This window comes from Eschscholzia californica, unplaced genomic scaffold (genome assembly GCF_041429995.1).
Source record: "Eschscholzia californica isolate CP2 unplaced genomic scaffold, dmEscCali1.0.p SCAF_5, whole genome shotgun sequence".
Lineage (NCBI taxonomy): Eukaryota > Viridiplantae > Streptophyta > Magnoliopsida > Ranunculales > Papaveraceae > Eschscholzia > Eschscholzia californica.
Window position 1 is genome coordinate 5239286 of NW_028238472.1, and position 26134 is coordinate 5265419.

At 36.3% G+C, this 26134-nt stretch overlaps 4 protein-coding genes across 10 annotated transcripts; 1 reads left to right on the forward strand and 3 right to left on the reverse strand.

The window, feature by feature from the left end:
- Positions 1–263: 263 nt before the first annotated feature.
- LOC147536504 (protein disulfide-isomerase-like) lies at positions 264–4896 on the reverse strand. Its single transcript, XM_086638707.1, has 11 exons — positions 4573–4896; positions 3573–3603; positions 3173–3460; positions 2905–3090; positions 2642–2767; positions 1627–1764; positions 1416–1535; positions 1207–1324; positions 1007–1119; positions 682–877; positions 264–505 (listed from the first exon to the last, which is right to left on the reverse strand). Exons 1-10 carry the CDS (start codon positions 4767–4769, stop codon positions 689–691), a joined length of 1506 nt encoding a protein of 501 aa, XP_086494833.1. The 5' UTR covers positions 4770–4896; the 3' UTR covers positions 264–505; positions 682–688.
- Positions 4897–8012: 3116 nt separating this feature from the next.
- LOC147536505 (uncharacterized) lies at positions 8013–13725 on the forward strand. Of its 3 annotated transcripts, none has more exons than XM_086640178.1 (4): positions 8013–8176; positions 9438–10445; positions 11440–11514; positions 13467–13725. In XM_086640178.1, the coding sequence occupies exons 2-4, from the start codon at positions 9492–9494 to the stop codon at positions 13581–13583; spliced, it is 1146 nt and encodes a 381-aa protein (XP_086496304.1). In that variant the 5' UTR covers positions 8013–8176; positions 9438–9491; the 3' UTR covers positions 13584–13725. The 3 variants fall into 3 exon arrangements, with proteins under 3 accessions (XP_086496304.1, XP_086496305.1, XP_086496306.1); XM_086640179.1 differs by having other exon boundaries at positions 8031–8176; positions 9435–10445; XM_086640180.1 differs by lacking the exon at positions 8013–8176 and adding an exon at positions 8817–8972.
- Positions 13726–14892: 1167 nt separating this feature from the next.
- LOC147536506 (topoisomerase I damage affected-like protein) lies at positions 14893–18485 on the reverse strand. 3 transcript variants are annotated; one of them, XR_015225162.1, is made up of 3 exons: positions 17539–18468; positions 15246–16204; positions 14893–15184 (listed from the first exon to the last, which is right to left on the reverse strand). XR_015225162.1 is itself a non-coding variant. In XM_086640182.1 (2 exons), exon 1 carries the CDS (start codon positions 18392–18394, stop codon positions 17543–17545), a length of 852 nt encoding a protein of 283 aa, XP_086496308.1. In that variant the 5' UTR covers positions 18395–18485; the 3' UTR covers positions 14893–16204; positions 17539–17542. The 3 variants fall into 3 exon arrangements, 1 of the variants encoding a protein (XP_086496308.1); XR_015225161.1 differs by having other exon boundaries at positions 14893–16600; positions 17283–18449; XM_086640182.1 differs by having other exon boundaries at positions 14893–16204; positions 17539–18485.
- Positions 18486–19172: 687 nt separating this feature from the next.
- Positions 19173–25013, reverse strand: LOC147536507 (replication factor C subunit 3). Of its 3 annotated transcripts, none has more exons than XR_015225159.1 (9): positions 24565–24809; positions 24233–24452; positions 23216–23295; positions 22965–23124; positions 21793–21874; positions 21335–21464; positions 21143–21206; positions 20182–21048; positions 19173–19966 (listed from the first exon to the last, which is right to left on the reverse strand). XR_015225159.1 is itself a non-coding variant. In XM_086640181.1 (9 exons), the coding sequence occupies exons 1-9, from the start codon at positions 24743–24745 to the stop codon at positions 19502–19504; spliced, it is 1086 nt and encodes a 361-aa protein (XP_086496307.1). In that variant the 5' UTR covers positions 24746–25013; the 3' UTR covers positions 19173–19501. The 3 variants fall into 3 exon arrangements, 1 of the variants encoding a protein (XP_086496307.1); XR_015225160.1 differs by having other exon boundaries at positions 19173–19791; positions 19992–21048; XM_086640181.1 differs by having other exon boundaries at positions 19173–19601; positions 20980–21048; positions 24565–25013.
- Between the last annotated feature and the right edge of the window lie 1121 nt (positions 25014–26134).

A 26134-nucleotide genomic window follows, 5' to 3' on the forward strand; every position in this document is an offset into this window, starting at 1 on the left:
TTTTTTTTGAATGACCGCAAGAATAGTATATAATACCCTCGTCAGCGTGAAGAAAACAAGTGATGGGGAAATAAAAGAGGAATCCATTGACATACTTTCTCTATATCAATCAGTACTGGCGTTGGCCACTTTATTTTGGTTTTAGAGAATATGAAGCAAAAAAATCAGAAAAGAAAAAAAAAACATCATCAAGATTGTTCCTGTATTTTTTTGGGGCTCATCTCTGAATTAAGAAATTTAGATGGCAATGAACAAAGCTAAGATTTTCCGAAACAGTAAATATTTTAACTCTTAATCTTAAAGATTAGTAAAGCAACAGAAAAGAACAAGAAGTCAAGATCCAACCCTAATTGCTTGAAGTAAAACCCCCTATAAGAAAAAAATTAAACAAGTTCCTAAAGCTTTCTCTCTCAGCCAGCTCTTTCATTATTTCGGTATGAAGAATTGAATCTCTCTCTCTTCTATCAACCAAAAAAGAGAGCTTCCCTTTCGTTTCGTTTCTAGCCTGTCGATAAAACAAAGAAAAATGTCAAAACCTCCAAATAATAATTCATGGGTACAATTTTAGAGCCAAAGAGAAATGTAAAGCATGAAGGACAATACAACCATTTTTCGTGATCGGAACGATTCCAATGAACCTTAGGTTTTAAACAAAGAAGAACCAAAAGGATAGAAGTTAACCTATAATTTATAGCTCATCTTTAACTGATTCCTCCTTGACAGTTGAGTCCTTGTTCTTCTGAATATATTCGATGATGTCCTCCTTTGTCCTACCACCGTCGTACTGCACTAGGTTCCCACTTGAAGAGATGAAGTAAAGGGTTGGGTAACCTTTAACATCAAATTTATCCATAGGGTAATCGTTGGCCGTTGCATCCTATAATGCCATTTTAAGAGGTATTGTCAGAAACAAATTGACTTAATGACTATATAATATGACATGAAGAACTCAAGAATAACCTAATATGCAACTTAATTACAGGACTTAGAAAGAGAAGAGCCTTACAAATTTAGCAATGACAACATCTTCGTCACTTTGGAATGAGACAGCAACTTCTTCCAAGATTGGAGCCAGTTTCTGGCAATGACCACACCAAGGTGCATAGAACTCAAGAAGAACTGAAATAAACGAAGTTAAATAGTTAACTGGAAGAACGAAGAAAGATTATTAATGATGTAAATGAACTACTATTGAATAGTATGTACCATTTTTGCCGGAGTTTAAGACAAAGTCATGGAGACTGTCAGCAACAACCACCTTCACGGGTTCATTGTTAACCTCAGGAATAGGTTCTGACTTCTTGAATGGCTTAGCGGTACCGTCCTGGAAAGTGAGTAATCAAGTTAGTAAAGTTGTGGTGCTCACGGAGCACAAATAACACAAGAGACTTGAAATGGAGAACAAGATGCATCACCAAGTACTCATTGAACCAAGGTGCAATTTTGTCTCCTTCCAAATTTGTTAAAAGAAATTTCGAGCCATCGGTGTTTTGGATGATGATGAGAGGTGCTTGGTCCTTTTTAAGGCCAAAATACTGTTCGTTCACACCAAAAACAAAGACAATATTAGAAAGATGTATATGCAGGAAAAGGAAAATCATAAGATTGACTAAAATTTCAGCTAACCTGGAAGGCACCATCACTAGCCTCGAGGTCACCGACCAAAAAGCTAACACCCTTTCCTTTGTTCTGCTCGGCGATACCATGGAATTTTGATTTCAAACCCTCAGCAACTTCAGTGCTGAAGTCGAGGAAAAACATTGCCTGTTCCATTTGACAACAATCACATTTGCAAATATTTCTTTTTAGTGGTTCGACAACAATCAGGCTGCTTCTAGGGAATGGAATACAAGTCAAACGCATAGCAACATCTAGAACTCTCAGTTAAAAACATACGCATTCAAAACAACCAGATTAAATCGAACATAGATTAGATAACATGGCTGAGAAGTACATAAACATAAATGCTATCTATGCAGATGTTTGTCCAATTGAAAGGGGAAACCTTCAAATAAAATATTAATCTTGGAATGACTACAAACTATTCAGACATATTGGTGGGGTAATAGCAAAATAGGTAACATATGACATATGTAAGTTGTTGGAGGCGTGAGGCGAGTAGATAAGCCCCTCTCACCTCGCCTTGCCCCACTCACCTAGGCAAGTTCCCCTGACCAAGGGAAAGACATTCTACAGTCTTCTCCCTTGACCTATATAACTTCATAAATACTCATGATATTTACTTCTACACATATCTATCCATATTAAAATACAGAATTTTCAACTACTCGACACAACTAATGATTAAACATGCAAATGAGTGAAAATAAAAACTAAAAATAACAAAAATAGGCATGTCGTATTTCGCAGCCGAGCTCCTAAGCGACCAGCAATTTACCTGTTGACCAGGCAATGCCTTGGACTACAAAGTGACTTGTTCGGGTTATTAATATTATGCTCATGATCAAAATGAAAAATAGACGCTTATACTAATCATTAAAACAGAGCAATCGATTATATATTTGTTCTATGCAACAGAATTAGAGCTGGTAACAGAATCACCATTATTAGCAATTCACATATTAGCAGGAAGAAACAATATTTAATTGTCCACTCCCCAACTTAACAAAACGTCACATACCTTGGCGTTGGGACTGTTAAAGAACTTTGAAACATATGGGTGGTTGTTTGGGTCTTTGTTGAAAACGGTAACAGTTGGAACACTAGCTTCTTCAATGAATTTCTCCAATGCATCAGCATGGAAATCCTAAGATAAACACCCACAAGAGGAACATCGAATTAGAGAGTAACAAGGAAAAGGAAGATGGAGAAACACAATAAAGAAGCTACAAAATAAAAAAAGAAGCCTGAACTGAGAGATAAGAAGATTCATCCACCAAGTACCTTAGAATCAACGAAGAGTTCGTCAAATGGCTTCAACAACCTAACGACAGGTCCATTCACAGCATCACCCTTTGGTAGGATCTTAGCATCTAATGTATGCCCAAAGTCATAGTCAGAACGCAATTTCTCAGCTAGAGCAATGAAGTTGTCAAATTCCTCCCCGGAAAATTTGGGAAACACTCCAACCTGCAAAATTACATGCAAAGTATCATCTCGATGAATCTAGAAGACCTAAATATGAACAGAAATTAAAATAAAGAAATATTACCACAAATATCTTGTTGTCACTGATCAACTTGCTAGCATCATCTGCAGATTTTAGTTCAGCTGATGCAGGGCCGGCCTGCTTCTTCAAATAGTCGACTATACCTTCAGCATCCCTAGGACCCTTGTAATCTTGGATGTTCTTTCCTCCATCTCTTAGAATCTTTAGAGTGGGGAAACCCTTAACATCAAATTCAGTTGCAATTGCTTTGTTTGATTCCTCATTGGCATCAACTTTTGCAAGAACAATAGCTGGGTCATGGCTACTCAATAAAGATGCAGCTTTCTCGTACTGCAAAAAAGAAGAAAAAGGATTAACTTTGAAGTACCAAGTATATCATGAAGCATTGCATCTTTGATAATGCCAAAGATCATAAAGGTTTGTGATGAAAAATATAAGTTACCTCTGGAGCTAGACTCTTACAGTGGCCGCACCTGAAAAAGGGTGTAAATAAATTAGTCAAACCATAACTTAAGCAAAATATATAGCTTATAACAGTAAGAGCCAAGCATCACTTCATACAGGTCATGTGAGCCAATTAAAGTAACATTTCTAGTTCTGAGAAATGTCACAACCAGTATCTAAGACCGCTGCAAGAAATACCATTGTAGCAGGTTTTACGGAACTATATGCACACAAAACGGTAGGACTAAAACCCTAAGTGTGCACTGTTGCACCATGAAGCTCACAAAGTCATACTATAGTAAATGCCTTCCTCATTCAATAGAATTGAATTCACCCATAAACTAGATAACAGGATATATCTTGTGGAATCAGTAGAAACATCATATAATTGGCACATAGAAAACTTCACTCATCCAATAAACATGAAGTAATTTTAATTTTTAAGTACAAAATGCTTAACCTACTTGTTGTGATACACAATCATCATGATCAAAAGATACATCATTGAGTAGAACCAAACACATACAAGTAGGGTTTTTCAATTAAAAACCTCTTACAAACTAATACTCCACCAAATCAATTACCCAACTTTTCACTTCAAGCATTGTTATGACCACTTCTAGATCAGAAATTTAATGTTCTTTTTACCAGATCCAAAACCACATGCAAGAAAAATAAGAAAAAGATGACTCGACAAGAATTAAGTGAACTTCCTAAATTAGGGTTTAAGGGATCTCGGTTATATAATTACACAAACGATCCATTAGTAATTTGAGAACAATTCTCACCCAAATCAATAATCAAAATTACACCTTTATAATTATCTCCAACTACGACATGATGACAATCAAATATCCAAATCCATCAAATAACAACAAATTCTATGAAATCTAACCAATCAAATGAATTTCAAAACAAAATTAAGATCTCAATCTGCAATTCAAGGTAAAAAAAAAAAAAAAATTCAAATCACAGAAGAAGAGAAAGAGAACCAATACCATGGAGCGTAGAACTCAACAACAACGAAAGGATGTTTGCTAATAGTGTCATGAAAGTTGGTATGATCCAAAGTCAAAACAGATTCGGCAGATTTACTACCACTTTCTTCCTCAGCTAAGATCACGCTAGGTGAAACCGCAAACAAAGAAAACCCTAGAATGCATAAGCAGATCGAAAACTTTAACCTAGACGCCATGACTATCTCTCTCTTTCTCTCACTAAAATCTCTGTTAGAAAGATGAAAGAGACAATCGTGATGAATATATATAAGGTGGGTTTTGGGTTTTACCTTCAAGATCCAAAAAGCTTACGTGGAAGATCCTAGATCCGAACACCTCATTGCTTTATTTTTAACCAATAATATTATCCCACGTAGGATAGTTATGACACACATTTCACAAAGACTCATCTTTTGAAACTAACCTCATGCAAAACTTATCAACAAATTCTAATTATCCTATCCATCAGTCATCACAATTGGGTTAATTCTCTTTTAGCCCCAAGTTATGACTAATTCACTTTTTTGTTCTTGTAAGTGTCTGTCATTTCGATTTACATATAAAACTCAAACAATCTAACTTTTCTCGAAAATATGTAATGACCAAAATTAAACTAATTCCAAAAATATGTGAAAACATTGATTAAGTTGAAGGGGAAATGACGTGGAATTAGTGTTAACATATTTTAGAGATTATTCTATTTTTCGTCCTTGAGAGTATTTCCGCAAAAAAATTGAAATTCTTTTTGGCTTTAAGCGAGAAACTGAAATCTAACCGATCAAAATTTGGGGGCCAAAATAAAGAGTAAGTCACAATTTGGGGGCCAAAATAGAATTAACCCATCAAAATTTAGTATTGATATCTAACCGATCTTATTTGATGAGGTAAAATAAATATCTTCTGATTTATTCGTATGTTTAATGTAAATATCTAAAATTATTTTATTTAGTTATGTGATATGAAAATTTTAATTTATTTGTGTCTTCAATGTAGATATCTAAAATTACTTTATTTTGTTATCTAACAGAGGATCTCTAATTTATTTGTATCTTAACTGTAAATTTCTAAAATTATTCTGTTTTATCGAATAATTATTTTGGAGAGAAGTACAATTATTTTAAAAGTTTAGGAAAAAGGGATTCATATGGGTTTAAATTTTGATATTGATAACCAAGACAATTAAAAATCTGTAATCCTATTGAATCTTTAGAATTGCAACTTTGCAGTCATTATGGAAGTACCAATATAGTTCCACTGGTAGATGAGAAATATTAGCAAAAACTTTAAACATTTTATTTGACACTCTTTGTTTTAGAGATCGAGTCTCCATCGAAAATGCTCTTAGGTGTAAACATCTTCAACTTCTTTTTTAACTTTTTTACTTTAGACTCTGTCAAATCTTTTTTTGTCATTTCCAATGGTGTCTGTCAGGCCTAGGTTAGCCCAGTGTCACGACCTCTTAGCTCAAAAAAATGACATTCTTCTACGATAACGCGTGCAAGTTCAAAAATCAGTGAGGCAAAACATGGTCAAGTGGGTGAAGATCTCGGATGGCATGTGATGGTAGGGTTGTTATATCATTTTTGGAACAGGGGGACGGATGCATCATTAATATGAACAAGTATGTCTGGCTGAAAGAATGATGTTTCATTATGGAGATACCTAAAACAAGAACTTCACATATATAGGAGGAATGGTCTCCCTTTCTACATCTGTCAATGACCTCTTGGATGAGGCGCTCGTCTATCATATAAAGTGTCCAAAAAATTGAGAGTGGGCAAACCTTAGAGACGACCTAACATATGTCAAAGGACATATTGCACGGATCTCTTGTTCGTTAGACATGGCTTGGGGCAGTACCTCGAAATAGTGTACTGGGACTCTCCGTAGGGAAAGATGTTTCATCTACATATGCCCAAGGGGTGTCATGTTGTGTGACTGCTCCACTAATAAAAAATTGAACTATTTAAGGGATTAGACCTTGATGTGTTTGAATTCATCATAGAGAGCTAAGATAGATAATGTGTAACGCCCCAAGCCTTAGCAGTTGTCGATATTGTCCCCGCTTTAACCACCCAGGCCCAAGCCCACACGGGTACGGAGTTTTGTTCTTGGCGAAGGCACCACAAGCCCACCCAAAAGGCCTCGGTACTTACTAAGCTTGAGCTTACACATATAGCCCAGTCTCTGGACACTCTTGTGAGCAATGTGGGACTATTACAATCCCCCACCCTCAGCGAAAAGCCGTCCTCGGCTCTGATACCACTTTGTAACGCCCCAAGCCTTAGCAGTTGTCGATATTGTCCCCGCTTTAACCACCCAGGCCCAAGCCCACACGGGTACGGAGTTTTGTTCTTGGCGAAGGCACCACAAGCCCACCCAAAAGGCCTCGGTACTTACTAAGCTTGAGCTTACACATATAGCCCAGTCTCTGGACACTCTTGTGAGCAATGTGGGACTATTACATAATGTGAGATGAAATATTCTCGTGTCAAATGTCCAGATGATAGCTTAGATGTGTATATGCCGAATGCTTGAGATTAGATGACAATATGTCACATAGCGGCTTGGTGTGCTTGACATTACAGTTGGTATACTTTTATGATGGACGATAGCCTATGACTCAAGGGAGCTTTGTATGAAATGTCACGCATCGCTTGTATGTTGGGAGAACGAAGTGTCGTGCGACGTTGTTAGTGAGGCCAAGATGACTTGATGGTCACAAATAGAACCTAGGTCTTTGATAAGGCTCGCTACGTAGTGATCAAATCCTTTTTAGTCTCTTAGCGCCTCACGTATAAGGATTGTCTGAGGGCACGCAGACGGGGCCTAATCCGTGTTGGGTTTGCATAACATGGACTCATGCTAGTCCTAGTGTCCTCGTGTTGGGCCCCATCGGTAGCCTATCTAATATATTTAGCCAGAAGAGTCTAACCCATCTCGGACTACGATTAACTTATTTTCTTTAATATTTTTAGCTTACTTGGACTGGGTTCATGGGCTAACTTCGAGTTCATGGACCAATCACTTTCTTTAGATTATGTAATTTGAGGTCTCAGATTCTTATGCTGTTACATTAGGATGAATTTTATCATATAAACTATTCCTGAAAACCTATAAAAATAAGAGGAATACGAAACTACACGTGAAGTACTTATGGTATTTGAACGAAAACACCGAGAATGAGAGTCAACCCTAAACATATTTTTGTTTAGGGGGTGTAGTCATATCAGGAAATAGTTGAGGGTCAATGTCTAAATAACCTAAATATTTCATGAACGGTATTTTTGTCACAACTCATGCGTACGGTTGGCACGTGAACTACTTACTGATATTTAACGGAAAAATCGAAAACGGCGGTCAACTCCATACACATTTTTATTTTGGGGTGTAGTCGTGAAATCCCTAAATAACAGGGGACTCCATGTCTAAATAACCCTTACTAAAATTGATATCTCAGACAAAAAAACACAAAGTGAAAACTTGCTTGGAGTTCACTAGTTTGGGAATAGTAGAGAGAGAGAGAAGTTGCCGACGGTGGCTAAAATGAAGGAGATAGAGATGGGCGGTAAGAAGTCCTGATTCAATCGATTCTTTCATACAGGTAAGTAACAAATTTATAACCTCAATTTCTAAATCTCAGTTGAAATTTTATTTTCCATTTTCTGGATCTTTCATATTTCACAACTGAAGTTTTAACTCTCTTTTCTAGGGTTAAAGAGATCTCATTTCTTTCTTTACTTCTTTCTCATTCCCTTATTGTTCTAGAAAAAAAAACATAATCAAATTCTAGGTTTCTTCAATTGTACTGAAGGGTTTCCCTTACTTTGATTGAGGAATTGGAATTCAGTATCCTGTATTTGATGAATTTTTTTCTTCTTAAATCTAATGGGTAGTGATGAATTTTATATTAGTTAATGTTACCTATTCTTTTTCTTTTTGTAATTTGTTTGTTGGGTTTGTTCATATTATTGAAAAATGCAAGAGTCTACAAAATATGGCGATTAGGCTTGTCAATTAATAGCCAATTATCCCAATCCGATCTTACTCCGATTCAAAAATCTACAAAATATGGATATTTTATCGAATATTTTTCGAATCCCATTTTGATATATATATATATATATATATATATATATATTACATGTTAGATAAGATGCATATGATTTGTGTCGATAAATATAGAATAATTACATTTTACTTGGAACGAACGGCCAAGATTTCATTTCGTCATGGGGATATAGCCTTTCAAACAACACTCGATGAAAAGGGTTCTTACATGAGGCAATATATCAAGGATGTAGCCTGAGGCCCTGAGCTATAAACCGGTGATTTGCTATAAGAGGGATTCCAGAAAAAATAATAGTTGAACAAACAAAAGTTCGTGTGCACATGTTATGGTATTGTTTTTTTTTGTACAATATGAAAGATAATTATTTTCTATATACGATACTATCAGATGTGGATATGATTGCAAATTTGCTATCAGTTTGGATATCGGATAGTTTTTGGATACGTACAAAATCTTTCCAATACGGATTTGGACACTGCACATGTCCGTTCCATTAAGCACCCGTTGACACCCCTAGTGGGGATTCTTGCAATTATCTTATAGACCAAATTTGCTGGAAACGTGATTATATATAGGAGACCGTTGAACAAAACCCTAGCTACGGCGTATTAAGTACATCCTCCATAGATTTATATACATATATTCAAGACCATGTTATTCTATTGAGTTAAATTCTTATATGAATTTAGTCTTACCTTCTTGAGAAATTTATGATTACTGGGTACGACATGTTTGTTACATAGAGGTTCATATTGGAGAATTGACCTCATTTTTATGCATATTTGTGGAGAAGCTTGAAGAACACGTGGTGACCAAGCAATAAAGTAACTTTGGAATTCGCAACTCAATGGTTTCTGAGGTAGATCAACCGGAGATGAATGGAAATGAAGCGAAGGGTGATAGTCCATGCTCTACTACCAAGATCGAAAATTTGAAGACTTGCACTCCACAACGTCTGAGTATAGATAGCGAAGGGAACTTAGTCAGTTGTCGTGTGTGTCACTGTGCAGATTCTGATACTAGAGGTGATGTTGCATTAGGGTTCTTGGGTATTTACCCTCCACCAGAAGTTTTGAGTATCAACGAGGATCAGAATTCTAATAGCAAGGAAGTGTCCAAAGATACGGAAAATGGAACTGAACATGAAGAGAGTTGTGGAAAGGGGCCAAGGGTTATTGAGTTTATAAGTCCCGAAGGGGAGGTATTCATTTGTAATACTGATCTTGAAGAAGGTCCTCATACTCATCAAGATACACTTATTTGTCTCGGTTGTTCATGCAAGAACGATCTTTCTCTTGCACATTATGCTTGTGCATTGAAGTGGTTTATTAATCACGGATCAACTGTTTGTGAGATTTGTGGAAGTGTAGCTGCCAACGTTAGACCTTCTGATTTTAAGAAGATTGTGGCTTCCCTAAGGGACTATGAAGCGTTAAAGGAAAGGACGGCCACAGGTGAACCTACTCAAGCTTATTCACAGGCAAACGCAGGTGTAGATCCTGATGCTGTTGCAGCTATCCGTAGACAACGGCTCAGTGAGATTTCATTGTGGTTTAATCCACACAACAACAATAATACTAATAATAATAACAATAATGAGACTTACGATAATAATAGTAGAAGTAGCTCCGCGAGGATTTCACAGGGAGCTCTACAACATGATCCTGGTATCCCTACTGAAGAGGCTACCCGAACTGAAAATCCTGCAACTAAATGGGTTGTGGAAGGAACTGGGATTTTAGTTGCCACTGGACTTCTTACTGTTACACTTGCATGGATCATTGCTCCTCGTGTTGGAAAGGTATGCACATATTCGTATTGGTTTTGTTTCATACGTAAAATTTGCTAAGCTTTTACTTCGAAATTCAGTAATTATGAATTTTAGGCATTCAGATTTCTCGTTGTCACGTCTAATCTAAATAGACAATTAGAGGAATCTTCTTTTAGTTAACAGCAACACATATTGATAGAAACCTTGAATCCATGGGAATAACTCCCCTAAGGGCTAGTCACAAACTTATTACATTGATAAGTGATTGCCATAAATTTTTAAGCATAAATTCTTTTCCCTAGGAACCTGTAGGTCATACCTGACATTGTTTACTTTAGTACTTTACTGGATTAAGCCTTAAGGTGTTTTTGAGTTTAGAAGTACAATAGAGATGATTACTACTGCGTTTAAGCCTTCAATCTTTCCATTTTCATGAACTGACGACAGCTTTTCGCGATACACTAGCAATCTAGTCACTCTACCCTAGTCTCTAGCACAACTGTACATTTTATGCACCCTTTTGGTATACCAGTCCCTAGGTATTATACCAAATAATACCAACAAAGATAAAAATCAAGTTAAAGGATATAAGGTTTCCTTATGAGACTGATCTTTATACATGAATTCGCATATATCTTGGATATTTTCAAGCCGTTTTGGACACCCCCAAAACGAACTAGAGGCCTGAATTGTGAAGAGTTTTGGGGTGTTCTGAGAAGGCAGAAGTTTAATTTCCATTTCTAATTATCATAAAAATGTAGTTTTTTGGCGAGAAAGGACTTGATTCAGTACTTCAGATAACAAAAGAACCCTAGCTTTCACAGTTAATGCCATTACCGTCTTTTTGGAGTCCCTCAAATTCAGATTCAATGTTCCGTTGGTACAGAAGAGTATGCATGTATTACGGATTTACGGTGCTAGATCTAAATGGTTTACCCATATATCCAGTCCTTCCTCTCATTGTATATGTGTAAATGTATCCTTTATCTTTGTCTGTTAAACTCTATGATCCTTTTACCTGCAGAAAACTGCAAAGAGTGGTCTTCACATTCTTCTTGGTGGTATATGCGCCTTGACACTTGTGGTCTTCCTTCGATTTGTAAGTAGTTCCACCCGGCATCTTTTGTTCTTCTTTGTCCAAATAGTTCAAATTTCAGCCAGAGAAAAGTAGTATTACTTGATTTTAGCTTGCTAGATAGTTTGTTATGAAATTTAAAGCTTTGAAAAAACTGGCTATTAAATTACTACATCCCGATCCACTTCACTTTGTAGGGGCCATGTTTGATTATTTATATCTGGAGTCGAGAAATAATTATGATTTCGAAATGCCATTGGTAGTCAAACAAAATAATGCAGCTTGTATTACATCGACCGGGATGGGTTCCAGCTTCTATTATGTAAGCACGTAGGTAGAAGCTTTAAAAGACATTTCACTTTGAAATAAAACTAGATTACTAGAACTATGGGTGCATCAGAAGTCGAAGGACTTTTGAGGGGCATGGTCCGGAGTCATCTCTCGTGTCATTCTTTAGTGTCTAAGATAGGGTTTTAGGAAAATAGGATTCAAGTTTCCAGATTGCCCACATTATACTATCAACTCAGTAGAGGTTCTATTATGTAAACACGCTGGAAGCTTTAAAAGACGTTTCACTCTGAAATAAAACTAGACCTTAAAGAAGTAGTGAAGATAATTAGGGAGGCAGATAGAAGAGTTTGGAAGCACGATGCTAAAGAACAGCTTTCTGTAAAGCAATGTTATGCATTGTTGGATGGAGGAGACCAAATCATAACTCCAACACTAGTAAAAGTACTAAGGAGGTTGTCAGCCCCTCCAAGAGTTGGATTTATGCTTTGGGCCACCTTCATTGACAGGATTCTGACGGTGGATAAGTTGAAACGGAGAGGCTTCCAGATCATTAATCGATGTGTTCTTTGCAAACAGGAGGAGGAATCTAGAGATCATATTTTTATCCATTGTAAGGTCGCTAACGGTATTTGGTCATACTTCTTATCGTCTATGAAGATACGGTGGTGTATGCCTTCCTCTGTGCCCCACCTTTTTGAGCAATGGGAATCCATCCCAAAGCCTAAGGCAAGAAAGGAAATCTGGAATGTTGTTCCAGCGGCGATAGTTTGGAGCATATGGAAGGATTGTAACAATAGAATTTTCAAGGATGCTAATGGTAACACGAGTTTAGACGTGGATGATGTAAAATCGCTTATTTTTATATGGGCGAAGGGTTTCCCTAAGTTTAGTCATTCGTCTTTTGTCGACATAGTTTGTAATTGGGAGGCGTGGATATCGCGAGGAACAAGCCTCCCTCCCCTTTGTATAGTCTCTTTTCCCTTTCAATATTAATTCAAATTTTCAAAAAAAAAATAGAAGATAACTAGAATACATTAATAAATCTGAAATAATCTTTCTTCTTCAAATACTGGAAACATTTCTGAAAAATACTTTAAGAATTGTAAGTAAATTCAAGTGTAACTCATCTTGAGCTTCTCTAAACATTCAACTAGTTGTTCTATATGTGAGGAATCCCGTGCCCCTCTCAGGGAGAATCCTATTATGATGCGGAATATGACTACTGATGCATTCTCGCACACCAAACACCATCACAGAATGCGATTCCAGATAATCACATTTCTTTCCTTCGTGCCAAACTTGGCCTAAGGGTTCTCGGTTCATATCACTTATTATTCTATCAAGGCCAATAGTCTCGTCATCCTAAGTCCAGAAAAGCTCCTGAAACCAGTTGAGCATATGATAGTTTATATTACGTTTATTGTTGTGTACCACTCAACTTAGTCCAAGGAATTAAATTTTGAATTATGTCGGTTGGAATGACCGAAATATTTGCATCATCGAAACCGAATAACCAAGTTTTTCTTAACAATGCATGTCAACGAAATAGATTTCCATTTCTATGACCACCGAAATTTCATTCCTTGACTCAGTCTATTTACCACCACCTTCACTTACCTCAGTCTTGTATTGCAATTTTATTGTTTTGTGAAATTAACTTTACTTTTGTGTGTGAAAATTTGCAGTTTGTGTTATCCAGGATCAAGTATGGACCAGCACGTTACTGGGCGATCTTGTTTGTGTTCTGGTTTCTTGTTTTCGGGATATGGGCGTCACGAACACATAACAGCCATTCTACATAATCCTTCTGTTAGTTTAGCTACGTACATATAAAGTTTCAATCTTCTTTCTGTTTTACTTTTTTTTTAACTCTATAGTGTGTTATATCAAAATTATAGATATCAGTATTCATGGATTTTTTTCGGTCAAGATCCAATTTCATCCGATGGCCCTCTTTTTCCCTGTCTTTATTTGGGCATTCATCGTTCTATGGTTTGTCAGACTAACAAAGATGAAACAGAAAAAAATATCTTCATTCAACAAGTTATAAATAGACCTGTGGTGTTTGTTTTATGTACAGTCTGAATCTGACTCGTCTGAATCTCAATTAACTTTGGAGGGTTTATCGAAGAGAAGAGATGAAGCGAAAATTACTTCATTCAACAAGTCATAAATGTTAAATGGGGATTTTGGTGAGAGGCCTTTTCACCTAGAAATCACACAGTCTGTAAGAAACCGTATCACATATTAATTTCTTAAATATATTTTAGTGCATGCTACACATCCGTTGTTTTCAGTTGCACAATGGGTCAAATTATTCTCGGACTATGTACTTAGGGGAAGTGTAGTTATGTCTTGATTGATGTAATATACTATGTATATTACTTATTTAGATGTAATTCATTACGATGATCTTGTTTCGCTCATCTACGAGTGGACAAGTCACTCTTAGTATCCAAGTATGCAGTGTTACATTTCTCAATAGTACAGGCGCCTATCAAAGTCAATATGAGTGCATACGAGCCTAAGAAAAAATATACTTGTCCACCTCGAGTATTTGAATGAACCCCAAAAGACATTTCAAACAATTATATATTGAAATGACTGAGATAGCACTCTATTACCTTCACCTTTCTATGGTGATCTACCTTCACAAACTTCTCTTTCCACTCTTTTGGACCTCTTGCATGCATATAATTCACACATATATAAATGAGATATAGTTATAGTGTCTTCTGAGGCCGATTTTTTGGTTGGGCAGTGATATGTGTCTGGAAACCAGAGTTAGATTCTTCCAATTTCAAGAATAAATACGATGACCCTCTCACTTTTGTTAATGATATATGAGAATAAATACGATGTAGATGGGAAGTGATGTGCCCTTTTCTTGAGGTTTGAATAATAGTTGTTCTTAATTCACAATGAAAATCATCGCGTCATTATTCAGCGTGGAATAGGTTTCACCAACTTAACCACGAAAATATCATGTGTTCAGTGTGATTTTGTACTCTTTAACTATTTTTCTTGGTTTGTTTGTTTGTTCTTCTTCATAATAAGATAGAACAGCAAAATAAGTATAGAACCAAGACTGAAACAGAAAGGTATAGATTGTTTTTCAAATTGAAATTCTCTATTCAACCTTCTATTCCATTCGTTTTTACCAAGTATTACATGAAAGTGCTGGTAGTACATCCTCTGTGTATTAGAAACATGATATATAAACTAAACAGTTACCCTAAAAAATGTCTAGGGTCCAAAGCTAATTGGCCCGAAAGCCCCGCCAAGGCAAATTTTGCACATGATGTCAGCAATTTGCCTTGTTCCGGCCACTTTTCGTCAGACCAAATAACTTTTTCCGTATATATGTATAATTCTTGAAAATCTTATCTTTGTTGACACTTACCTGAATGTAGCCGAGATCAATCTGAAGAGATAATAACTGTTTGTTGAGTCAAAAATAAAACCTGAATGTAGTAGATGCATGATTCTGCAACCTTCTTTAGGCTTCGAATCTGTCATGGAAGAAAATACCCTGAGTAATCATCTATCGTCTTTCACCGATCAACGAGCTATAACTTCCAACCTTTCCTTTGCCCGAATTCGAATGACCAAAGAGAAAAAATAAGAAACAATCTCTCCATGTGCCGACAATGAGGAAATGAAGTAGTAGTTTACTAGGTTATCAGTCTCCAGTCGTCTTATTCGAACCCTTGTCCAATTAGCGAACTTGCAATTCAGATCATAAGGAGAGTTGTCTTACGATCAAATATACAAATTGTATGGACAGTAGATGATACAGATCTTTCTGTAGTCTTCTGACTGCACACAGTGATATAGAGCTCAATCGTGTCTAAACAGAAAAGGATGTCCGACGTTGAAGCTAAGATATTTCAACTAAACAAAAAAAACCCGTTCAGTGTCGATGATTCAGAATTTGTACACTTCTGTTTAGTCACAAACAGTTTTATCCGCTCACGAGATCTTAGAACCGTTAAAATGCTTTAACCACAATACTCTCAATTGTTTCTTCATCTAATCTTCAATCCTTACTTCTACTTGTGAGGTCCTATCCCCATGGAACTTAATTCTTTAAAGTAAATTCAGAAAAATATAGTTAGCCCGTGAGCTCCGCTTACCCATGTTCTCTTCCCTCTGACTACCTCATTTGCCCATAGAATCTAACAAGAGTAGATCTAGTCATCGATCGAATGGATTTGTTGCAGTCGAATACGAACCTTATCGTGGTTTTACGCAAATGAAGAAACCATGAAAACAGTGCCGTTGGATAGAACTCCCTACTTTGAATTCATGAGGAGTACATCTTCGATTTTTAGATCATATCATGGTCGGAGCTTTTACTTCTAGAGAGTAACAATTCTAAAACCAAGAGGATACTCGCGGACCACCTAATGTGATGAATAAACTGCATAGAAATTACATTTAGCTTTTGACTATGTAAAAGTAACCTTATTACAGTCATTGCATACGAAGTGATACGAAAGATAGTAACTAGTGAAATCGAAAGTTCTGATCATCGAAAAATAACAAATTTCTATGATTTAATGAAACAAAATCTTATATTCAAGGTCTCCGTTATTATCACTATTAAAGCCCGTCAAACATAACTCTCCTTGAAAACCGATCAACAACGAAAAGATTGTCCTAGACTTATCTACTTTACCAACCCTAATGGCCAACTAGAGTGGGATAATGCTAATAGTACAACCAAATCATACCAACTTATCACATTATTCTTTGTGATAGTCCCACATCGCTCGCGAGAGTGTCCGGAGCCTGGGTTGAAGGTGGACGCCCCGAGCTTAGTAAGAGGGTGTTTGATTTTTGCACTTATTAAGTGATTTTCACTTATTAAGTGCGGGCCGGCAATTTTAGGTCGTTTGTTTTTTCACTTAATAAGTGAAAATCACTTCTAAGTGGTGGCAAAGTAAGTGCAAAATAGTAAGCTCCAAATTGGAGCTTATTTTTCTGCACTTACTTTGTAAGTGCTAAAAATGACATTTCTATCCTTCTCCTAATATTATAATTACCAATATAATTTTAACTAAGAAGAAAATCTTAAACAATTGATAAATACAAAATCTTTTTATGACTTTCGCTATGACTCTTCTTTATCTTCACTCATCCTTCACCTAAGTTTTCCTCCTACATTTTTCTAACATCTCTTCCTTCACTAATCATGGAACACCCAAACTCCATGATACAACTAAGTTCTTTCACCTTCATAATTCTTAATTATTTACGATTAATATTTTTGACATAGCATTCGTAAACCGTATTTCTCTTTTACCTAAACTAACGAACTTATTACGAATTAGTATGAAATGCTAATGTGTAAATACACTAAGGTTAAAACAGACAATTTTTCATTTTTATAACATTTAGATTTAATATAAAAATTATAATCAAGCACTTAGAACCGATGAAAAACAAACGCCATAACACTTACATTTGATATCACTTACTAAGTGATAATCAAACACCCTCTAAGTGTTGAGGTCTTTTGGGTGGGCTCATGGAGCCTTTGCCAAGAACAAAACCTCGTGCCTGTGAGGCTGGATCAAGGCGTCTAAAGCGGGTTCAATATCGGCAACTCCCAAGGCTTGGGAAGTCAGGTGTCACAAATGATTTGTGATTGGTATCTATGAACAAGTGATAACCAAAACCTAGAGAGAACAACTACATAAACAAGACATGTCTAAGAAAGGATTCTTGAAATGAAGAGATAAAGAAACATACCAATTTAAGCAAGGTAGAAGACATCATCAGCCATGAGAATTATATACTGCAAAATCCTGAAAGGAGCATTTTTGAAATCCAAATGGGGTAATCTCAACTCTCTCACTCTAAACTCCCCAGGAGTTTGAACACGATTAAAATCAACTTTCTTGAACAAATACACAGAATTTGAACCAAAAAACCCAAAATTACTAGAAACAAGAGATGGGTTATTCTTTGTTTTAAAAAGAGTCCAACCCATTCCAGCAAGAACCCTAGAAAACTTATCCATACTATCAATTCTATCACCAGTAACTCTAGAAAACAAAGAAAGTGAAGAACAATCCCAGTTACTTGTAGTAATTTTAGTATCTTCAGTAAGAGGGTTGTTGTTAGATTTGTAAAAAGCAAGCTTGAAAAGGCCTTTGGAGAGATTAACAAAGCAACGTAATTGAGAGATTGAAGAAGTGATTAGAGAAGGGAAAGGAAGGGGAACAAAATCTTCAGATAATGAAGAAGAAGAAGAAGAAGATGGCCATGTTGATGATGATGATGAAAAGAATGAAGGTGGTGGTAATGATGGTGAAGAAGAAGAAGATGATGATGAAGAAGATAATGATGGGGAGGATGATGATGATGATGAAGTAGGCCAAGAGAAGATGATATGAGAGAGTGATGGATTTGGGTACAAATCCATTCCAATTTCTCTAGCAATGGTTGCTAATCTGGTTGTATCTTTGATGATTTCTTTTGTTGGAGTGAAAATGAGAACTGGGGTTTTTGACTTATTGTTGCTACTGCTGCTGCTGTCAATGTTGTTAATTGTGTTAATGGGTTCTCCTAGAACCAAAGAACGAAACAGCTTTAGTGATAACATCTCTCTCTCTCTCTCTCTCTCTCTCTCTCTCTCCTCTCTCTCACCTCTCTCTCTTCTCTCTCTACTCTCTCTACTCACTGTTTCTCTCTCTATCTACTATTCTACTATTCTAGTAGGTATCTGTTTCACCCACTTTTCTTTGCTTTTTTCTTAGGTGGTCAATATCTTCCTTTCTCTTTGCCTCTTTGTCTTCATAGATAGGGCAAGCAAAAGATGCTTCTATTGACTGAGTTATCTGAGATTTGAAACAATCAAGTGCAAATGTTTATAATGGATCTTTCATAGTTCCTAACCATAGTCCATAGGGAAGGGACAAGTTTTTTTTTTCTTGGTGAAGGGGAAGGGACAAGCTATAGTAGCTATAGGAAATGGTACGACTCGTTTATAGACTGATCATAGTGCTCTTGAGGTCGGTAGATACGTGGTACGTCAAGACACGACAAATTTTAGGTATATAATATATGATTCATCACAATATGGGAGAGATAGTTTATATAAGGTCTTTCGGCGTGGACATTGAGTTTTAATCAAAAAAGAAAATCTAAAAGATATTGGGAGCAAACCTAGTTGTTATAAACCCAAGGTAGAATAGATGACACTCTTAAAGCTTTAAAGTAAATTAGTAGCAATTTTGGAATTCAAGCTTCCTATAACAACCTTTCGTTGAAGCCCACTTTGATTGAGAAGTAACATGAGCGTTTGTCCACCGGAGAGGATTTCGTTGAAATCTTACTACTCGGGGGTAAAAGAAATACAGTACAACCTTTGAGACCAGGGAGAGCATCAATCTGAATAAAATACATAGTATATGTTTACGTGATTCCATCAACAACGAAAAACTTCCCACCCCAACTACAACTTCACCAAAATAATGAAACAAGGAATTCCCAAATTGGGTATGGAAGTCTTAAAACATGAAGGTGTAGATTCAGATCAGACCCTTCATAGTATTACTTCTTTACAAGCTAAAACCTCAACCTTGAGTAAGTATCATTTTGACAAGTCTAATCTAAAATGGCGGTAGGAAGAACAAGCCGGAAACATATCACCACGGTATAAGTAAAGGAGAGATAAGGCGGGTACTCAGATGAGATTGGAAATATGTCACTACTTTACGGAAGCAACCAAATCAGCACGAGCCTTAGTGAAAGAAGCAATTAGTGATCCAAGCTGCAACTTATCATTGCACCCAAAGCTCAATCTGTACCTGTAATATCAACATTAAAACCAAGATATAAGAATCAAATGCTATGTTGTGACAAATTGATTCAATATCATTAGTAAGAATGAGCCTATGGGGTGATAAGAGGCGCCCTGTTTTGACCATACTACAGAAAAACCTATTTAAAAAGGATACTCCTTTTGACATTTTTGCTCGTACCTGACACTTGGATACTCTGATCCACCTCAGTAGGTATATTGTTAGATCTATGTCTACATCTTGTTCGAAGTTGCATATACTCATGTTTGCATTTTAAGACCATAATATACAAGTCTAGGTTGACATCTTTGGCCGTTAAAGTAACAATGGCTGCTCCAGAAGTAAGCAAATAATCCGAGAAAAAATGGACACTCCTTTTGACATGTTTGCTTGTACCTGACACTTGGATACTCTGATCTACCTCAGTAGGTATATTGTGAGATCTATGTCTACATCTTGTTCGAAGTTGCATACAATCATGTTTGCATTTTAAGACCATATATACAAGTCTAGGTTGACTACTTCAGCGGTTGAAGTAACAATGGTTGGTCCAGAAGTAAGAAAATAATACGAGAACATAATGGACCCAGTAACTACAAAAAAGTAACGTGATCTATCCGTACATTGATCATAACGAGTATCAACACGTTTTATCCGACACCACAAATGTCGAATTTGATAGTGGTATTTGTGTCCATATTACATTGCTAAAAATGGAACAGGCTAACTCGGTTGATCTCATTGCATATCCAATATCTTGAAACATCCCCAATTAAGTTACAGATGCTACAATAAATGGGGCTAATTGGTGGCTATCCAACTATTAATTTTCGTTACAGAACATTATTTTTGAAATACTAACATCGTATAGACTCGTTACAATCAAAGAAAAATGTAGGGCTCAAGAATGACCCACAAGAAACAGAACAGAGCATGAGAACTAAATGAATAATAAAAATTCATAATTTGTCTAGGAAGAGATCATGGAAGCTGAAACTGAATGGGTCGTAAATCATAATTTACTTTCATCAAGTGAAACAATCCAGATGAGTCCAATACATACATGATACATGTAACATTATTGATGACATTTCGACTATTATATGCAGTCATGCACTACCATAGATGATAGATTGATATTTCGTTCTTTTTGTTAAAGAAGGTCACAAAGAAACTTGGTGCCACCAAAAACATGCATACAAATGCCTAAACATATTGATTCAGCATTATCCCCTATCATTTCCTCGGAAACATTCTCCAGTTAGAACCAAATTATATTTTTATAGAGTAAATTCTAATCAGAACTGCTCTATGAATGACAAAAGAACGAAAGAGACATAATGAATAGAATACAGAAAAAAGAAAATGAGAAGTAGATGCATACTCGATGTCAGCTAAATCGTTAATCAAGTGTACTCGAACACTCGATGGCATTTTGATATTAAATATGAACCTGTTAATGTAACAAAACACATAAATTTAGTAAAAGCACAAAAATAGTATCTGCTAGGAAACTTATTATGGTGGAAAAAGAAAATTGCCCTTACATAGTGACCTCTCTGACAATGTCTACTAAGGCAAGCCCTTTTCTCATCTTGATCTCACTGATTCCTGCAAATTGTTAAGTTTAACCAGTTTTGATTTGAATAAACACACACAATTGTTAACTACCCAAGTAACTACATAGCTTGAGGATAGAAGTTTCTGAATTTAGTAAGATGTCAGAAGTTGTAGGATACGTTTAAAACAAGTGGCGAACATTTCATTTAGGAGCCAAAACGAGATCTCCTCGATGTCCTTAGGCATTGGATTCCCAGTGCAAAGATAAACAGCCTCTTCACTTATATGTGGAGAAGCCATGTGTGTTGACTGCACAAAATAAAAAAGTAGGGTACATTCAGAATGACGTGTGAGGCAACTTGACAAAAGTTGTTTGTTATATGCGACGGCGTATGCGTATGCGTATCCATAACAACTTGGTGTGGATGTGTATGCAAAAGCTTTATACGGAGATTCACATGCAATAAATAATAATCGAGCAAAAAACAAGTTGAATATAGCATCATCAAATTCTAGAAGTAAAATAAGCATGCTATCAATCTTCGGTTGATTCCCCAAGTCTACATCAAAACACACTTAAGAACCCTATCCTCTAGGTCTAGTAATACTATGAAACCTACAGTACAAATGCTCTAACCTGCAAAATGTTTAATGCCTTTCTCATGTCCCCGTTGCTAAGTCGTACAAGCGCGGTTAAGCCATCCTCAGAAACATCAAGCCTAGTCAAGGAAATCATAAAAGAAAATGATTATTTGCTACAAATACTGATAAAAAGTTAAAAACTACTAAACACTTTTCAATGATTTATCTTCTTTAGTGCAATAGAGACAATATGGAAGGAAGTTCAAGAATGAAAAACCATAGTCCTCATTTCTCAAGATTTAGTGTAAATATGAACATAAAATGCATGTGCATAACTAGTCATTTTAAACTTAAAATCCTCTACAGCAATATAAATTGAATCGACTTCAAATTTGATGCATGCCCAACTAATAACTGGACATGGCCCAAACAATAAGTAATTAACTTGTGCTGCCAAAGGCGCCACCAGTGGAGCTAAAAGTCTATAATTGGGAGTCTCCGCTTCTGAGTGTCTAGTCTTCTTGCTTAATTTTTAGATCTTAAATGGTGACTATGAAGAGTGAGTATTATTCGGACGTTATTAATTATTACAATAGCAGTATTCCATAGGGGTACTATTCTGTGGTTTGTGCTTTATTTAATTAGACCAATATACTGTGTGTACTGATAACTGATAACTATATTATATATTATAGTATTAAGGAATATGATAACCATTACGTATAGTATGACGGAATGTAATATATATGTATATATCTTATATTATTACCTAGGCGTATATCCCATGCTTCTGAGTTTTGAACCACAGAAGCAATTATGAATATCTCGAGCCATATAGATATGTTTCTTCAATAATCCAGATAACTACCATTTGTTTTTCATACATTTAGACGGGAAACAATATATGGCCCTGGTACAAACAAAAGTCAATGTGGACAAGTGGCAATTATTCTAATGAAAATTGTAAAATCGGAAATGGTAATCATACTTCTGCTGTTACAGCCAATAGAAGCTAATATAATAGTGCAGCAATTCGTCTGACTCCTTCAGATGAATAATCAGGATGAGACAATGTTTAGAGACATACCCTCAAGACAGCAAAAGAACTAGTAATGTGCAACAAACATATTTTTGGACTTCTATGAGTATTAGATAACAAAGTCTGGAATGTAAGTGGCTAATAACAAAGTCAAAATAATCAAGAAAAGACTATGTTTAGAGATATACCCTTCAGACTCTATTACATGTTTCAGCCGCTCAGTGACATGTGTAGCATCAAGAGGAGCAAAACGAAATCGGGTACATCTTGATTGTAAAGCTGGAATAATCTTGTTGACATGATTACAAATGAGAGCAAACCTAGTGTTCTTTGTGTATTTCTCGATCACTACAGCATGCAGGGCAACAACAGTAAGTTGCATATAACAGGGATCAGTAAGGAAACCCATTGTGAAAGCCTTCAAACTGAAGCAGCTTACCTCTTCTCAAAGCAAATTGTGCATCCTTCGTCATGGCATCCGCCTCATCCAGTAAGACCAACTTGACTGATGCCTTTACACTGGTAGCAAAAGAGATTTGCTAAGTTTGCTTATCAAACTAAAGGGAACCCTGAATGCATATCCTATCTTGATCTATGTGGAAATCTCCTCATCATTAGCAAGTAATATACTATGGTAACCAATAATGGTTCTAAGCTTTCTTTGTTGTTTCTTATTGCTTAGTTTGGCATCTTTTTAGTTAATTCATATTCATACATTAGCTTCCACGTCGCATTTTTATGGGCATTTCCGCAGCTGAATTACAACCGCAAATTTCGACTCAACATGGAAAGCCTATCATGAAGTCCTCCTTAGCCCTTACCACGAATGAGAACTACATATAACAACTGAGGGACAAGTCACCATGTTCGAATGGCTGGAAACTGGACACTCTCAGACGGCCCAGGCTCTACGAATGGCCCATGAACCCATAATGGCAAGCTGTCGAATGATCGTCCCTGGATTCTCAGAAACAAATGAAGCCACTAATCTGTCCCAGATTCACCACGACACCGTTGATTCTTACCACATTTTTTTTTTTTTGAAAATTTGAGTTAAATGATTCTTACCACATTGAACCCCCAAAAGGCCGTGTTTCAAAAATTTATAAGAGGATCATGTATTATTCAAGGAGCTTATGATACGAAAGGACAAATTCCAATGTAAAGGTCTTCAAATCAAGTTGCTCTATCAAACACAATGTATATCATTTTGTAATTGACCATGTCAGCAAGGAAAACATGATCATCTTCGTTTGGTTGACGCTCAACTCAAGTATTGGAAATTTAGACACCTCTACGCTCTATAAAGTTGGTCGGACTAAAAGAAGGTCAAGGTACAATAATATATGTATGGTGTGGTTGTTGCAACTTAATCTTTCTAAAGCAAAATTAACCCAGAACTACAAATAACAAATGAAGGGCAAAAAGAGAGTAAACATTGAGAGTGTAAAAATACCCAAATGAGAAGCTCTGAGTACTGGCGAAATCTTGTATTTGTTGACGAACAACGTCGATACCTCTATCATCAGAGGCATTCAACTCCAATATCATATTGTGGTATTGCTGAGCCCCATAAAGTTTCCTAGCAACAGCAAGTATGGTTGAAGTTTTACCAGTACCAGGAGGTCCATATAGAAGAAGATGAGGTAATCTGTTCTCACTTGTTAACCTATCAACTACATAAAGAACAAATCAAGATATAATTGAAGCCCTAGAAACATAAAGCAATAGACTTTAGGGAGACAGAGAGAGAGAGAGAATGAAAACCCTAACCCTAGGTTTACTTACTGGTATCAACAATGTCACGATGAGCAGCGACATCAGCTAGGGATTGAGGACGGTACTTCTCAACCCAAGGAGTGGCTTTACCGACTGAAGGGACTGCAATATTCTTTCCTTTACTGGCTGCTCTGGTAACTGCGTCAGCTCCGCCGTCGATCTCCATTGGAGAGATGATCTCCTCCGCCATCTTTCTCTCTCTACTCTCTCTCTCTCTCTCTGAACTTGAGAAGGAGATTTGTTATTCGATTTGGTTCTTATTGTGGCGCCAAAATAAGAGAGTAATAGATTAATACGGGGTCACTTGTTAAGCTGGTCGCATTTAGGGGGTAATGAGAAAGAGGGATGTAACTCTCATGTGGCTGAACCGAGAGAAATAAGAATTATATCCATGTAAATTTTTTCTTTCTTCTTTTCGTCAGTGTCTAGTCAATTTCTCTCACCTCATGAGGTACTTTACATTCGAAGTTCTGAGAATTTACTTATGTAACTCTCATGTCGCTGAACCGAGAGAAATAAGAATTATATCCATGTAAATTTGTGATTGTATCACTTATGAATGAAATATTGGTTCGAATGGTTTAAAAAAAAATTAGAAATGAAACATGATCCTTAAAAAACAGATTCTTCCAACAACACACTCAGTCTGCCATAAAAGAGTGATGATGTGAGGGGATGAGAAAAACTAGGTAGATTCCGAGCAGAAATTACATGTAGTTTGCTGCAATTCACGATTTAGTAGGTCTGAATCATCAGAAGCATAGACCACGGAAAGCCACGTAGATGTCTTCCTAAGATCTATCTAGTTTTTTCTTGTACCCTAATAATTGTCTATCTAGTTTTTTCTTGTACCGTAATATTATTCGCAACGAAAACTCTCAAGATTACACCGTCCTTATCCAGGGCCGGTTCTGACTTTTCGGTAGCCCGAAGCGAGGTCTGAAAATGTGGCCCTTTCTATCAAAGTGTAAAAACGTATAAATGTATTACATGAAATGATGAAAACCGTAAGTGTCGCAAAATATTTTCATCATATATATAAATAACAAAATAGTTTTTTGATAATTACAATCACTGAAATTTTGTTCTTCTTAAATTTTTCGATGCAAAGTCACTAATAATCGTCGAATAATCAAGACTGTCAGCCATATCCTTCTCAATAGATAATATAGCTAACCCGTTTAACCTTTCTTGCGACATAGTAGATCGAATATAAGACTTAATCAACTTCAACTTAGAAAAACTTTTTTCTGCGGAGGCAACAATAACTGGTACTGTTAACATAATTCTATAAGAAACCCATGTGCTCGGTAACTACCTTACGTATTTTTCAAAAAATCTAGCACTTCGATTGGCCTTTTGATCTCATTCGGTAAAAAACGCTTCAACACTTTCAGTTCAGAAAATAAGTCTAGTCCGTCTATGTCATGTGACTCAATATGCTTGAAAAAGGTTTCAAGGCGAACACATGAATTTCTCAAATCATCATCATCTTGGGAGTTTAACTTTTTTAACTCAAACAGAAAATCAAATATTTCTTTGTATTTCTAGTTTGCTCGAATTTGCTCTTAGAGTCTGA